This window comes from Podarcis erhardii, assembly GCF_964252035.2.
Source record: "Podarcis erhardii genome assembly, chromosome: 10".
Classification (NCBI taxonomy): Eukaryota; Metazoa; Chordata; class Lepidosauria; order Squamata; family Lacertidae; genus Podarcis; species Podarcis erhardii.
In genome coordinates, this window is record NC_138500.1 from 67,592,364 (window position 1) to 67,608,215 (window position 15,852).

A 15,852-nucleotide genomic window follows, 5' to 3' on the forward strand; every position below is an offset into this window, starting at 1 on the left:
TGCAAGATCAAATGGTTTGAAATGGCAAGGAGAACCATAAAGACCCCAACAACTGTTTCCCCCATCGTGCATAAAGTTGCATTCTGGAGATTCAGAAGTGGAGCTAAAAGTTAATGGATGGTAAAGTTCAAATGGGAAAGGGGAAAGCATTGCAGACAGACAACCAGAAAGGCACTGGAGAACCGCAGAGTGCCTAAAACCAGCCTTTGCCAACCTTGTGCCCTCCTGATGTTTTGGACTACAACACCCATCAGCCCCAGCTAGTTGTAGTCCGAAATATCTGGATCCAGCAGGTTGGCAGAGGCTGATCTACAGCATGCCAGAGCAGTTTAGAGTTAAGCTGGGTGTAATATATAAGCTGGAACCACAGAAGCCAGAAAAATATCCCTAAAATCACAGGCCTGTACATAAAAAGATTATGTACTACCCACGGAGATCATTTAAGGAGCAGAACGAAAATCAAAACAGCATACCAAGAAATGCAGGTTTCGCAAGTGTGTGTGTGTGTGTGTGTGTGTGTGTGTGTGTGTTTGCAACAAATGCAAGAAAATCCTAGCTATATTTACCCAGAAATAAGTCCCACTGAGTTCAACAGCGCTCAGTCCCTTGCAAGTGTGTTTCGGATTGCAACCATATTCATGGAGGAATGGGCCCCAGGCAATTTATGGATTCTTCAGAATTTGCTGTACCACGCATATGGATCTTAGATGAGCTGCTTGTGTAATGGCTCCCCCAAACCTTTCTTGGCCAGTTTAAAAGGTGGGCAGAGCCAATCACCCAACATCAGTCCTAGGGTGGGTGACAAATTCCCCTGTAGTGGGGCAAACTATGGGCTACCAAACAAAACGCAAACAGGTTCCCCACTCCTGTACTCTCCGAATAGAAATATCCTGATTACAGTTATCCACACTACAATAATCTCCAATTTGCAACATATAATATGCAGTGTGCCTTTGACTTCCACATGGTACAAAGTAGAGCGTTAACACTGACTGGTGAATGCAAGCATATTATGCCACGCATTTGTCACAAGCTATGGCTTATAGTCTGTTTACAGGTCCAATTCAGGGTGCTGGTGCTAGTCTGGGCCTAGGTCACATGAAGTGTTATGTACTGAAGTTCTCACCCTGGGCCAGCAGGGGGATACTGTAGATAGTTATGCAAATAAGGGATCGAAAGTGACATTCAGTGATTGGATAGTTTTAGAAAATTGTTACAGTTACATTGTACTGGAGCTCTATATAAGCAGGCTGACTGAACCCTTCGGTTCAGTTCTGTCCTGGCCTGTGAATAAACAAGAGCTGTTTGAAGAATTGCTGTGTCGTCTGATATGTTCACCCACAACTTAACATGAAGGATTTCCTCTTCAAACATACGAGGACCCTAAGATTATCTTAAAAGGTCCTTCTATGAGTACCCCTATAAAACGAGAGGCACCTATTGAAAAAGTTCCTCTGCTAACAAACCTTGTAGTCAAAACAAAACAAATTCCTTCCAGTAGCACCTTAAAGACCAACTAAGTCAGTTCTTGGTATGAGCTTTCGTGTGCATGCACACTTCTTCAGATGCCTGAAGAAGTGTGCATGCACACGAAAGCTCATACCAAGAACTGACTTAGTTGGTCTTTAAGGTGCTACTGGAAGGAATTTGTTTTGTTTTGACTATGGCAGACCAACACGGCTACCTATCTGTAACTGAAACCTTGTAGTAAAAATCTTTCCTAGTCTGCATCTGCGCCAGAATGTGTGTTTTTTTAATCTTTTAAGTTTTTTATTGTTTGTTTGTTTGTTTGCCACCCTGGGCTCCTTTGGGAAGAAGGAAGGGTATGATATAAATTTAATTTAAAACAATAATGATAAAAGTAATAAGGAGAAGCCTGTTATCTTCTCAGGCTTTTTAATCTTAACACATTTTAAATATATATTTTTAGATCTGTTATATTAAACATATTATCCACTATTGGTCTTAGTATGGGTTTGTTCTGTTGCTCTTTGTATTCTGTTTTATATTTTATTTTCATGTTCTGTGGTATTTATTTTTGCTTCTAAACCATCTTGAGAACTGTTATGTACTGAAGTTCTCACCCTGGGCCAGCAGGGGGGTACTGTAGATAATTCAGGTCCACATATGCAAATAAGGGATCGAAAGTGACGTTCAGTGATTGGATAGTTATAGAAAATAACTGTTACTGTTACTGTTGAGTTCTAGTGGAGCTCTATATAAGCAGGCTGGCAGAACAGTTCAGTTCTGTTCTGGCCTGTGAATAAACAAGAGCTGTTTGAAGAATCGCTGTGTCGTCTGATATGTTCACCCACAACTTAACAAGAACTGTGGCCATTGAGCTGTATTTAAATACTGAAAACAATGAAGAAGAAGAAGAAGAAGAAGAAGAAGAAGAAGAAGAAGAAGAAGAAGAAGAAGAAGAAGATTCATCCACACATATATAATGTTATTTTTTATCTATCTTGAGTCTTCAGGAGTGGATGAAAAGAAATGTAAATAAATAACATCTAACACATTACAAATTTTAGTCAGACTTATCTAATGCGATAGGGTAGTAAAGAGGAAATAACTGTAAAGCACAGCTAAAAATGTGATCCGCAAACAACAGAGGTCATAAAACAAAGGGCAAAGAAGATGCAAATAAGCCACTGGTGCTGGTATAGGACGAGAAACACGTCTACAACATTTAGCAAGCTCATGTATTCAATGGAGAAAAACAAACAGACAGAACAAGGTCACCAGCCAATCAAATTCTAAACCTAAGCACTGAGCCTTTCTTGGTCTCAGCTGAAAGCCACCCTTTCTTAATACCTTCTTTCCCAATGTGACTATTTCTAGTGACACAAGAGGAAGAGGGGCAAGTATCTTTTTAAAAAGTGACACTAGCTGCATGGAGCTCCCGTACGAAGTCTTTTCCAGGCAGCTTCCATGGAGCCCATCTGTGCTAAAAGGCAAGTGAGATGCTTTGCTGCCACAGCTGTTATCCTTTAGATTCCCAGACCTAAACAGATGAATAGGTGGCTTATAGCCTTTTCTTCTCCTATTCACATGCTTCCAATCTTCTCCCCTCTACGGTGTATTAATAATCCACACAGTCATCTTGGTCCGCCCGCTTCTTGGTATGTTAAGATCGTCCTTGCAATTCTTTGAACTTGAATCAATGCTCTTGTAAAACGTGAGTTCACAACTGACTCACGCTCTATACTCAAGATCATTAATACTTTACAAGAAATCCCATGCCTAATGCATCCTGGGAACAGATTGGCTCTCCAGGAAGCCCCAATCCCATAATGACTCCCTTCGCTCCTGAAGATAGATTGCAAAACTGACTGCAAAGCTAGTTATTCCCAATGTACACACTGTGGCTAACCTAATCCTAACTCCACAATCCTGAATTCAATAGGACTTACTTCTCAGTAGGCATGGGTAAAGGTAAAGGGACTCCTGACCGTTAGGTCCAGTCGCGGATGACTCTGGGGTTGTGGCGCTCATCTTGCTTTACTGGCCAAAGAGGCCGGCGTTTCTCCGCAGACAGCTTCCAGGTCATGTGGCCAGCATGACTAAGCCACTTCCGGCGAACCAGAGCAGCGCATTGAAACACTGTTTACCTTCCCACCAGAGTGGTACCTATTTATCTACTTGCACTTGACGTGCTTTCGAACTGCTAGGCTGGCAGGAGCTGGGACCGAGCAACAGGAGCTCACCCCGTCGCACAGATTTGAACCGCCGACCTTCTGATCAGCAAGACCTAGGCTCAGTGGTTTAGACCACAGTGCCACCCACATCCGATTAGTTAGTTTTGCACATTTGATGTGCTTGTCTGATTTCATCCTGGTTTGACAAACAGTTACTCCACCAATGACATCACCCTACACATCCTTAAGATATTATTCCCCCAAAGCTTCTCAAATTTTTTTTTTTTTTACATTTTGGACTGAAGGCCCTGGGATGTCTAGCGATCATCCTACCCTCTTACCCTATTCTTCATCTATTTCAAATTGCAAAATAGGGGAAATAATCTCTGAAGGCCACTGTTGGCAGTGGACAGATAAGATCAGGACAAAGGCTCATCAATTCCAGAATTATGTCCACACAGCGACCAACCAGGACTTGAATGGAACAGCTCTCTCCCCATCTGGTATTCTGCGGGGGGGGGGGGGGGCACGAATATAACACAGCCATCGCAGTCAGTAGCCACTGACAGCTAGCAAAGCACAGGCCTATGGAACACAGATAATAATTTTAGCAGAGCAGATTTTAAGGTTAGATTACCATTAACCTTTGCTTATGAACTTTTAGAAAACGAAAAACCTGCAGCATTTAGGCTTAAGAAAGAAGGTTTGGGTCTAGGTTTAAGAAAGAAGTGAAGTATTTCGGAAGATGTGCATTTTCTGCATTGCAGGGGGTTAGGCTAGAAATCAGGGTCCCTTCCAATTCTGATTCTACGTAGGCATAACAGGCAAAATGCTATCCTTGGGAATCTTCTCTCTTTGTCGGTAGTTTTATTAATTTTTTTAAAAATAAAAAAGTTATAGGCTATATCTTAATTGCGTTCATATTTCTTTTGCATCTTGATAAGTATTTATAATTATCAGTGGAATTATTAGTACCACTCTGGACCTAAGCCAACCAGTGTCCTTGCCTTTCATGGTGCAGGAAGCTCTGCTTTGCCTTAAAGTATATATGTAAAGGAAGTTTGGCATAACCCAATTCACTGAATCTGAGCCAGAATGAAAACTGTTTGCTGTTCATGAAGTTAAAATAGTTATACTCTAGAGTTTCAGTTGAATTAGGCCGCTGTTAGGAAAATCGGTTGAATATAGAAACAATTACATTTGTCTCCAGATTATGCATTGATCTCAACAATGGGTATTTTGAAATGGGTTCTAGTTTACACCCAGCCCCTTTAAACTGCTCTGGTTAACTTTAAACCGAGGTATATGCGTCAGTGTTTTATGTGCTCGCACTGTGTGTGTGTGTGTGTGTGTGTGTGTGTGTGTCTATAACAGGGAGGGGAATTAGTCTTGCAATAAAAAATAAAAACCACAACCATGTGATTAAATTCTAGGGTTAGATCTATGTGGCATAGTTTGTGGTTTGCTTGTTTTTAAAAAAATGACATTTTAATTAAAAACCTGTGAAACATTCCAACCTTCTTTCTTCTTGACTGCTTTCCTCAAGTTTCTGCAGCCTTCAAAAGCAGGAGGGTACAGTATTGGAAGGGCCAAGCCAATGAAGGACAAACCAGACAGTGAAAAGCGAGAGCAACAAGAAGGTTAAGAAAAGATGACACATGAGCTTGTGGATTTCAAATGATTTTCTTTTTTTCTTTGAAAAGGAAAAATACACTGTCAAAAGATCACAAGTTGTAAAAAGGCAATACATTCTTCACAAACGGGACCCTGCAACAAGATGTTGCAGCGCAGAGGCCTCCCTGTTCAGGACTCCATATGCTACATTCCATGCACCTTGTCTGTCCCCCACTGTTTTCAGTTCCCTCCGGAAACATTCATTCAGCATTCTGTGGCCTAAACCTATTTTGTACTCCTGAAAACAAATCAGGTTTTCCCAAGCCTGCTGCTAACTTTCTCTTGTCTGTGGGTGGAGGCAGAACTTAACAGCTTGGATATTGGATATAGAGGGAACGATAGCTGGAAAATTGGTAGAAAACAGAACAGATCCTGCATACAGGGAAGGTTTCCTGTGCAGGTCCCACTGAAATGAACATAAGCTGCACAGGAAGGCTTCCTAGGGGTGATGCATCTATCCATGCATTTTCAATAGGAGGAAGCCATTTACTGCCATCATTTACTGCCAAACAAGCTGGCTTGTTTGCTCCTATCACAACTGCCTCCTGAAGGCACACAATCAGCTTTAGTAGTGAAACTATGTCCTTTAGCTGCAAGTTTTTTCAAAGTTCTTTGGAGGAACAGCAGACTAAATGACATACATATAGCTATTTTGTTTGGTGTTTTCGTTTGGGTTGTTGTTTTTTTAAAAAAGGACAATTTTATCATATTTGGCGGGGGGTTATAACGGTTTGCAAACTGGACATTTCCTTCTGCAGGAAAACTTAGTTAATGGACACGTTACACGTGTTTTCAGTTTCAGGAAGTGCTGTGCTTAAGCCATATTATGAGAACGGACGACTACCCAGCTGAAAAAAATTGAGCCCTAAGATTTTGAAACACGCACACTTTAAAAACTTATTCCACCGTGCATTCTGAATCCCCCCCCCCAACTCTTTACATCGTTGTAATGCAGAGATAATTTTTTTAGAATTCAAAATATGACCATTAGTGCTTGTTAGAAAAACGAAAAACACATCTCAGAAGAAATGAAAAGGTGAAATTCTTCTGCATTAGATGTAGGCATCCAGCAGTGGAGATCTATGTGCATGATTAAGTTTGAGACTGCTGAAATCTTAATATGGTACTGAAATTATAGACCAACTTGAAATGGAGAATATAATGGAATATGCAGTAGCGAATGATAACGATGCAGAATTTTTTAATACCTTAGCTGAGAAAGATATAGGTATTTTGGAAGAATCTTCCAAAACTCATTAAGCTCTAAACATTTACAGTATCATTTTAACTTGCAGTGTAAAAAACCTCTTATTTCTGGCTAAATATTTTTAAAAGCAGGTTGCTAAAACTCTTTCCGAGCATAATTCAAAGTGTTGGTGCTGACTTTTAAAGCCTTAAATGGCCTCAGTCCAGTATACCTAAAGGAGCCTCTCCACTCCCATCGTTCTGCCTGAGGTCCAGCTCCGAGGGCCTTCTGGCTGTTCCCTCCCTGCGAGAAGCGAACTTACAGGGAACCAGGCAGAGGGCCTTCTCGGTGGTGGCGCCCATCCTGTGGAACACCCTCCCACCAGATGTCAAAGGAAAAAACAACTACCAGACTTTCAGGAGACATCTGAAGGCAACCCTGTTTAGGGAAGTTTTTAATATCTGAAGGACTATTGTATTTTAACATTTTGTTGGAAGCCACCCAGAGTGGCTGGGGAAACCCAGCCAGATGGGCAGGGTATAAATAATAAATTATTATTTTATTATTATTATTTCCATTGCTCTCTAGACAACTTTTACCGTGATCTTGAGAAACTACGACAACCTTAGGAAAAAGAAGAGTACAAATACTGCAGAAATGCATGTCCAGACGACAGCAAGCGTAGGCAACCTTTTCAATCTCACATATCAATCACATGACATCATTATGACTGGCAGCTGGGTGTTGGGAACTGCAGCACAAGCGGCGTTGCCTGTTCTACGCTCATCACTTCTAAGAAGTGCCAAGTGTATGACTAGCAAAGCACTTCCTTCTCCCCACTTCCTGCCCATCAGCTGATGGAGAAAGAACCCTGTAGACCACTTCTGTAGACCACAATTGGGACACAGCCAAACTGAGCAGGTTTTCACCCCCCACTAACTGTTTTGGCTGTGAGTGCCTGTTCCCTGCTGACTGACAGGTGGCTATGGTTTGAGGGAAATGGCCTCATGGGCCAAACGAGGCTCTCTGGCAGTCCAAGATTGGCTGAAGGCTAGATGTTCTCCACTCCAAACCATTAGGAAAGTAAACTGGTTTTCCTCTGCATTGCAAACATTTCCTTGCACACCACCCCAGCCTTGACCACAGTGCTTTTGTGGTTTGTCTGTCCACCTCTTTTTCTCTGACCATTGGATTTTTTGAAAGCAGCCTTGTTAAAGTCCAGAGTGCACGTCCGACTACACTCCATTTTCCCTTGCTTCTGTATAATGAAACTCAAGAAAACATGATCACTTGCACCCAAGGTTCCCTGTACTTTCACTTTGCCAATCAGTTCCTCCCTGTTGGTGAGGACCATGTCCAAGACAGATAACCCCCCTTATTGCTTCTTCCACCTTCTGGGAAATGAAATTGTGAGCGAGGCAACTGAGAAATTTGTTGGACCTTACATTCTTGGCAGAGTTCCAACAGATATCAGGGTAGTTGAAGTCTCCCATGAGTACTTCAGAACCCAGCACCACAACATGTTTTAGGAACATAGTGTTAGTGGTGAACAAGAGGCCTTTTCAGATCATGCAAATCTTACTACTGAAAAAAAACTGATAAGCTTCCAAGGACATCTATGTTTCTCCAAGGGGAAGCCTGAAACTGCAGCCATACATCAAAGTTCAGCGATAAGGTGACAGGCACAACGATTTTGCTCTGTATCTCAGAGACACAGTCACAATACTAAAATACAAAACTGGGCTACAAGTAAATTGTGCTTTTCTGACACAACTTCCTAGTTCAGTTATCCTTATGCACTTATGCAGAGCTGTCAAGTCTTGTGAACTTGACCTCAGAATTAGTTTTAACTCAAAACTAACAAAGCCTATCTTTTCTTTCCTCAGTTACCATTATAAGGGGGAGGGGGAAATTAAAGACACTGGGGATTTTCAATCAAAAGTTGATGATGATTATGAATTAGACGAAAAGCAGGTTTAAATGGCTCATCTTCAGTCATGTAAAACTAAGTCATTCAAATGAAGTTCTGGAGTTCAGATCTGTTTCCAGGCTACAGAAGAAAATGGCCAACACACAGATAGAGACTAATGACCCAGTTTAGGATACCTTCTAGATATAATCACCATATTTGAGGGAAGGCCTCTCTATAAGGTCTTCATCTTAGGCTGCTACTTCCACAGCAACCGGCTGTTGTATTTTATATTTAGCCAACAAAAAAACCAGCCAGTTAGCAAGCAGTATACACTCATAATCAAACAGAAAATGAATGTGTTTGCTCTGACTGATGTATTTGTTTCACTGTAAGCTTGTTGCACATAGATAAAACACAATGTAAGTGTCATTAAATAGGAAATGAAGGACAACTGTCTACCTGTAGGGAAACTGCTTATAGTTACTGGTTCCTTGTTTTACTTATTAACACAGCCTAAAATAATCTGGTGGCTGATGGAAGATTTTGGAGGATTAGAAGTTAAGGGGGAAATCAAACGGAGTATGGAAATGCAGTGATGTTGCAAGTCAGGCATACATAGGCAGGGTATGAAGAAAGAAAAACAAGCCATTTTAACAATAACCAATGTAAATCTCAATGGCTGCTATATGTGTCTTTCAAATCAAGCAACTACACTATACCTAGTAGAACTTTTATTTTTAACTAGAGCTTCCAAAACATTCATAGCTCAGTATTCTCTTCCAAGTAAGAATATGTACATAATCCACTGAGCTAGTTCACATGCAACACTAAACCATGATTTGGCACTACATGCACAAAATAGAATGAGCCTGACAAAAGCTTCAGGTTTGCACATTCCCTTCTCGGCTGGCAGAAAAACTTCGTTGCACTTAGTTTCATTTCAAAGAATCCTAGCTTACTGTAATGTATGGACAAAAGGTTGTAGTTTAAAATGAACTCTGCTTAGTTTAACAAGCTAGTTTCACAACACATGGTCTGATGTTATCTTGTTTAGACGTTAACCAGGGTTTGCTTCAAACCATCGTGGGTTTGTATATAACACGCCAGAATTCTTTGAAGTGAAACTAAATGCTAGAAAAGCCATTCTCCCAGCTGTATAGGAGAAGAAGGGGAGATGGGAGCAAACAAGCCCAACGCTATGCTCAGACTCATTTTAGCTTGCGTATGTAGTGTTAACCAAGGTTCAACATTACATGCAAACCAGGCCATAGCTGCAGACTGTAGAGCTGAAGACTTGGCTAACTGTGTGCAGGATTTATGTGGCAGTTATTGCAGTCAAGTGCCCAAAGGGGGACTTTTCTTCATCTCACAATTAACCGTTCCCTGGTTAAAACAGACAGCATTCTTTGCAAACGTAGTTTTAAATGGTACCTCTTTTTCTTCTTCTTTTCTTTTTTCTTCAGTTTTTCCAAGTCTTTTTTCGCTAAGTCAATAATCTCGATTGTCTCTTTATCAGAGGGAAGCATCGAAGCAGAAAACGCAGAGGGGCCACCAAAGTACGTTGACCTCGTTGAGGCTCTCGACAAGTTGCGCCGAAGGTTTTCATTCACTGCCTCACTTTCCAGTAGTTTTGCCCTGGGCACAGAAAATTGTAGAAATGAAAGCAGAAACGGAAAATGTCAGTATACATTTTTGTTAAATATGTTTCTAAAAGAATATTCAAGGTTCTAGCCAACTGCTTCATACAAACATTTTAAAAATAAATAAAAATAAAGATACAGTGGTACCTCGGGTTAAGTACTTAATTTGTTCTGGAGGTTCTTAATCTGAAACTGTTCTTAACCTGAAGCACCACTTTAGCTAATGGGGGCCTCCCACTGCAGCCACCAAAGCACAATTTCTGTTCTCATCCTGAAGCAAAGTTCTTAACCCGAGGTACTATTTCTGGGTTAGTGGAGTCTGTAACCTGAAGTGTATGTAACCTGAAGCATATGTAACCTGAGGTACCACTATACTAAAATGGGTTCCTGGGGTGCCATATGAAAGCAATATTATATTAATGCCAGATGTTTTCACAAGTGATGTTTAAGCACCTTGTACCAATGTACTTTCTTGCTAATGTATTACAGCAGCAGCAACACAACCTAAAGACTAATAAGCTTATTTCATGGAATCATAGAATTGTAGAGTTGGAAGGGACCACAAGTATCATCTATTCCAATCCAATCCAATCCATTGCAAAGCAGAAATCTTTTGCCCAATGTGGGGCTCCAGCCTACAACCCTGAGATTAAGAGTCTCATGCTCTACCAACAGCTTTCATTAGATTCACAGAGTGGGCAATAAGAGGATACATTTACAGGTGCATGTGATCTGGTTCAGATATACAATGGTGCCCCGCAAGACGAATGCCTCACAAGACGAAAAACTGGCTAGACGAAAGAGTTTTCCGTTTTTTGAGTCATTCCTCAAGACGAATTTCCCTATCGGCTTGCTTTGCAAGACGAAACGTCTTGCGAGTTCTTGCAAGTTTTTTTCCTTTTTCTTAAAGCTGCTAAGCCGCTAAGCCATTAATAGCTGCTAATCCGCTAATCCGCTAATAGCCGCTAAGCCACTAAGCCGCTACTAGCCGCTAAGCCGCTAATAGCCGTGCTTCGCAAGACGAAAAAACCGCAAGACGAAGAGACTCGCAGAACGGATTAATTTCGTCTTGCGAGGCACCACTGTAATGCTCAAATATGGTTCTCAGTCTTAGCTGAAGGCTACTGAAACAAGCCAATGTCATAAATCTTGATTTGAAATTTTCTCAGTTCAGTAAACTGATAGTCAACTAACCACAGTTTGTCTAAGTTTGAACTCAGCGCTAACTGTGGTTAGCTAAAAATGGAATCAAAAGCTTCTATCCTTCTCCTTGAGGCCATACTAAATGAGGAAAGGGGACGTATGAGCACATGAGCAGCTACATTCACAGACCGCTAAATCATGGTCTAACATTTCCAAACAAGGTCACACACTCACTAGCAGTAAGAATAAGGCAAAAAACAAACAAACAAAAAGGTGGGGTCCTTTGGTGTGTCCCACTCTGATACCAAACACAGATTAACCAAAGATCCGGTGGAAAATGCTCACAGAGCTACGTGAATGCACTTTAATGCAGCTCAAATACAGGAACTGATAATGTTCTGTTCTAATTATACTTTCTGGGAAGTCAGCTATTTAATTATTGGACAACTGCTGTTCAGGGTCATTAGAAATAACCTTGGCATGAAGAACAATGCTTTTTAGAGCCATGGTGTGTGCTGAACCACTAACCAGAGTCCTACCACGTTACACATATAGACAGTACATTTTAACCACAAAGACTGGTAGAGCTACACATAGATTCTACATTCTAGGGGGAAAACGCAAGCAAGACAAAATCACAAAAGATGTCAAATGAATAATACCTGAGATCCTCAATTTCCTTGATGTAGTTATGAATCATGTTGCTGATTTCTTCATTACCTTCTCCTTTAAAAAGACAACAACCATTATTAGAATGGCAGACAGACACAAAATGTTGTTATCAGGATTGCATGGGGACCAGCATTTAATATTCAGAAGGGGAAATTAAATCTCCACAGGCAGTTTGGTGAGGGAGGGCTGGCCCACCCATGAGGCAAGGTGAGATGACGCCTCGGGTGGCACAATCCACAGGGGCAGCAGAACCAGCTTCCAAGGAATGCACTGCCTGCTGTTTCCGTTGCTGCACTCTCCCCTTGTTCCTGATGTAGATCTTCACTCCCAAAATGTATTGGGCCAGCCCTGTGCCAAGGGGTTCACAGGAAATATGGATTTATGTAGACAAATCAGTGGTAAGTTACAGGGAACCAGGCAGAGGGCCTTCTTGGTAGTGGTGCCCACTCTGTGGAACGCCCTCCCATCAGATGCCAAAGAAATAAACAACTATCTGACGTTTAGAAGACATCTGAAGGCAGCCCTGTTTAAGGAAGTTTTTAATGACCGATGTTTTAATGTATTTTTAACCTTCTGTTGGAAGCTGCCCAGAGTGGCTGGGGAAATCCAGCCAGATGGGCAGGGTAGAAATAATAAATTATGATTAACATTATTACTGAATGTGTACAAGAAAGGCTTAGTTCGCAGAATGTACGGGGGGTGGGGGAACAGTTCAGGTTTACTCAAATTATCTATTTTTGGGAATGGGCAGAATGTAGATAGGGATCCACTGGGGATCTCTGGGAAATTTGCAGGAGATTGGAAAGGGTTTCCAATTCTCTCTTGATTAACAATAGCAACAAACAAAGCAACATTTTACATTTAAATTAGGCTGCTGAAATGAAGACTTTTGTGTGAGGTTTTTTTTTGTTTACTTGTTTATGCCATTTATATGCCAAAACAGCTTCTAAGCAGTTTGCAGCTATAAAATCAATTATAGTGTGTTTGTGTATGTGTGTGTGTGTGTGTGTGTGTGTGTGTGTAATATATAATGAAATACCGGCATACATATGTTTTGTTCTTAGTTCAATTCTGGTAGTGAAAATAAATTTCATAGTTCAAATTGTGCTCAGGCATGCCCTGTTCTTTAATTGTAGCTGCATTTTTTTGCTCCTAGTTTTAGTTGACAAACCTTTAGGTAAAGGTAAAGGGACCCCTGACCATTAGGTCCAGTCGTGACCGACTCTGGGGTTGCGGCGCTCATCTTGCTTTATTGGCCGAGGGAGCCGGCGTACAGCTTCCGGGTCATGTGGCCAGCATGACTAAGTTGCTTTCTGGTGAACCAGAGCAGCGCACAAAAACGCCGTTTACCTTCCCACCAGAGTGGTACCTATTTATCTACTTGCACTTTGACGTGCTTTCGAACTGCTAGGTGGGAAAGAGCCGGGACCGAGCAATGGGAGCTCACCCCGTCGCACGGATTCGAACCGCTGACCTTCTGATCGGCAAGTCCTAGGCTCTGTGGTTTAACCCACAGTGCCACCCGCGTCCCTTGACAAACCTTTGGGTTCCAGTAAAACACAGACACACACACACACCAACCTAGTAGATTTCACAAACCTGAAGTCTGCACTCCCTCTGCCTCTGTGCATTACTAACTTGAGGAAGCCCCTATACTTGTGAAACAAGGAGGTGAACAATGCCCAAGAACCTTTGTAGACAGATTTTTCAGTGAGAAGAGTACACAGTACCTGCTCTGGCCAGGACCTGGTTAGCCTGATCACTCACAAGCTGTGTGATTCGGGCTCTCAGTGCATCAATAGTCTCTTGCATTGCCTTTATCCTGACTCGGAGGTTGTTGTTTTCTGTTTGCAGCATGGCATTTTCATGAAACATGTCATTAACGCTTTCCATACCTTCCTCATCAATAATCCTTTTGCCCTAACAGATGATAAAGACAACTACAAATTACACATTGTTAATGGATCTCAGTAAAATGACTTGATGGCTAGAGCAGGGTGAAAAAGAAACCCATTAGTGGAAGGATTTGTGTTTGTGCCCTCCATCCCCAATTCTGCTACAGATGTTGGGGAACCACTGTAACAGATTTAGAAGGAAGTGGGGGAAGGAGAGAGTGAGCTCTGCTGCAGAAAAGTGAAACCTTACACTTATTAAATTACTACATCAGGTGCAAGTCCTGGATTTTAGCATTTCTGAGCAGAAATGAGTCAAGATTTGGGGCGCTGTGAGAAGGTTTCCAATAAGTTTATCAGCAAGCAGGGTTTAGTATAAACTGTTGCTACTCTGGTCCTTAATTCTGGCCAGGTTACACAAAATCTACCCAGAAGTTCACTGGTTTCAAATGTGCCACAAATGCACATACAGTGGTACCTCTGGTTACGAACTTAATTCGTTCCGGAGGTCCATTCTTAACCTGAGGTACCACTTTAGCTAATGGAGCCTCCCGCTGCCACCACTCGGCTGCTGCACGATTTCTGTTCTCATCCTGAGGCAAAGTTCTTTACCCGAGGTACTACTTCCGGGTTAGCGGAATCTGTAACCCGAAGTGTTTGTAACCCGAGGTACCACTGTATATTACATATGTGGTGGGAGTGCCAGATCATTTATGACAGGCATGGCCAAACTTGGCCCTCCAGATGTTTTGGGACTACAACTCCCATCATCCCTAGCTAACAGGACCAGTTGTCAGGGATGATGGGAATTGTAGTCCCAAAACATCTGGAGGGCCAAGTTTGGCTATGCCTGATTTATGATTTTCGGAGACAAAATATTTGCATAATAATAGCAACAGCAGGATTCACTCTCTCCCCTGTGTTGTTCTTATTTCACTGACTTGCGAAGCATATCCCTGCAAACCTGATATTTTTAATCAGGTTTTTGCCAACAGCAGAAAGGACAGTGTGGACCCGGAGTTGGAAAAAGTCACAAGCTCTGTCTGTCAGGAAATGGCTACTTAGGTGTCTGGAGCTAGCAGAAGCTGATATGAATTAGCTTATCTGGCTTACAGGAAACATTGGAGTTTCCAGAATGTAAACTAAACTTTGCTGATGGCAACCAAGTACCCATTTGTCCCACTCTGAAGCATATGGGGGTTTTTTTAATTAAAAAAAAAATCAATTATATGAGGAACACATGCCTCTCTTTACCATGGAGGGAGGTGAAGAGGAGGAGCAAAACTGGACATGCAAAATGGTTTAATGTAGCAGCCAAGGACTACTGAGGAAAACATTATAATGAGTATTACCGTTTTATACTCCATGAGTTCCATCTGGAGACGCGTGATCTCGCTCCGCAGAGCATTAATCTGCTGGCTAGCCCTGTCCTGATTAACCATCACTTTGTTCTTGATATTTCGTGCCCGGTTGGCATACTTCAAAGTGTTCAAGGTTTCCATGAAATCTCTATCTGAGGGGCTTACGCAGGCGATCATGACGGTTTGGCTGCAGGTTGAAAACAGTCCATGTTTTATCAACGGAAGCAAAAAAGCAAGAGTAGCACTGTGTGCCACTGCTACATATAAACAAAAGATGATGAATGCACTAACATGCTTCATCAGAGCTTTAAAACCAAGGAAAACTGTTTTTATTGTTCCCAACCAAAGGTATGTGAAATGTATCCAGAAATTATTTGCACCTTACTAATAATACATGGGGGGAAAGTTCTTTCTAAATGAATAAACAAATTAAAGTTGCAGCTTGCAGCATTTTAACAAGGCACAATGGTGAACACAGCTGCACAAAACAAAATGAAAATCACGAGTGTATCAGCTGATGAATTTCATCTCGGGCAGAAGACCAAAACTGACCTATTTTTGTTTCTTTATAGAAGCTGCTGGAAGTACAGCTGTATCTTTTAACACTATTCTGAAGGCCTGCGCACTTATTTGATCCTATAAAAATATTTTAAACACAGGCATATCTGCAAGATCTCCAAGCAATGAAGTGAATATACTGTATTTTTCGCTCTATAAGACGCACCAGACCACAA

General features: G+C 41.6%; 1 protein-coding gene across 9 annotated transcripts in view; it reads right to left on the reverse strand.

Moving 5' to 3' along the window:
• The window catches only part of KIF21A (kinesin family member 21A), a 96,325-nt gene that overhangs the window by 37,632 nt on the left and 42,841 nt on the right, over positions 1–15,852 (reverse strand). For 5 of the 9 annotated variants that reach the window (XM_081877796.1, XM_081877800.1, XM_081877798.1 and 2 more), the window contains exons 8-12: positions 15,110–15,305; positions 13,596–13,785; positions 11,856–11,919; positions 9,842–10,045; positions 5,156–5,194 (exon numbers count right to left, since the gene is read on the reverse strand). In XM_081877796.1, the coding sequence (XP_081733922.1) occupies positions 5,156–5,194; positions 9,842–10,045; positions 11,856–11,919; positions 13,596–13,785; positions 15,110–15,305 (693 nt within the window). The remainder of the gene's footprint in view (positions 1–5,155; positions 5,195–9,841; positions 10,046–11,855; positions 11,920–13,595; positions 13,786–15,109; positions 15,306–15,852) is intronic. The other 4 variants (XM_081877802.1, XM_081877799.1, XM_081877803.1 and 1 more) reach the window with 1 other exon arrangement.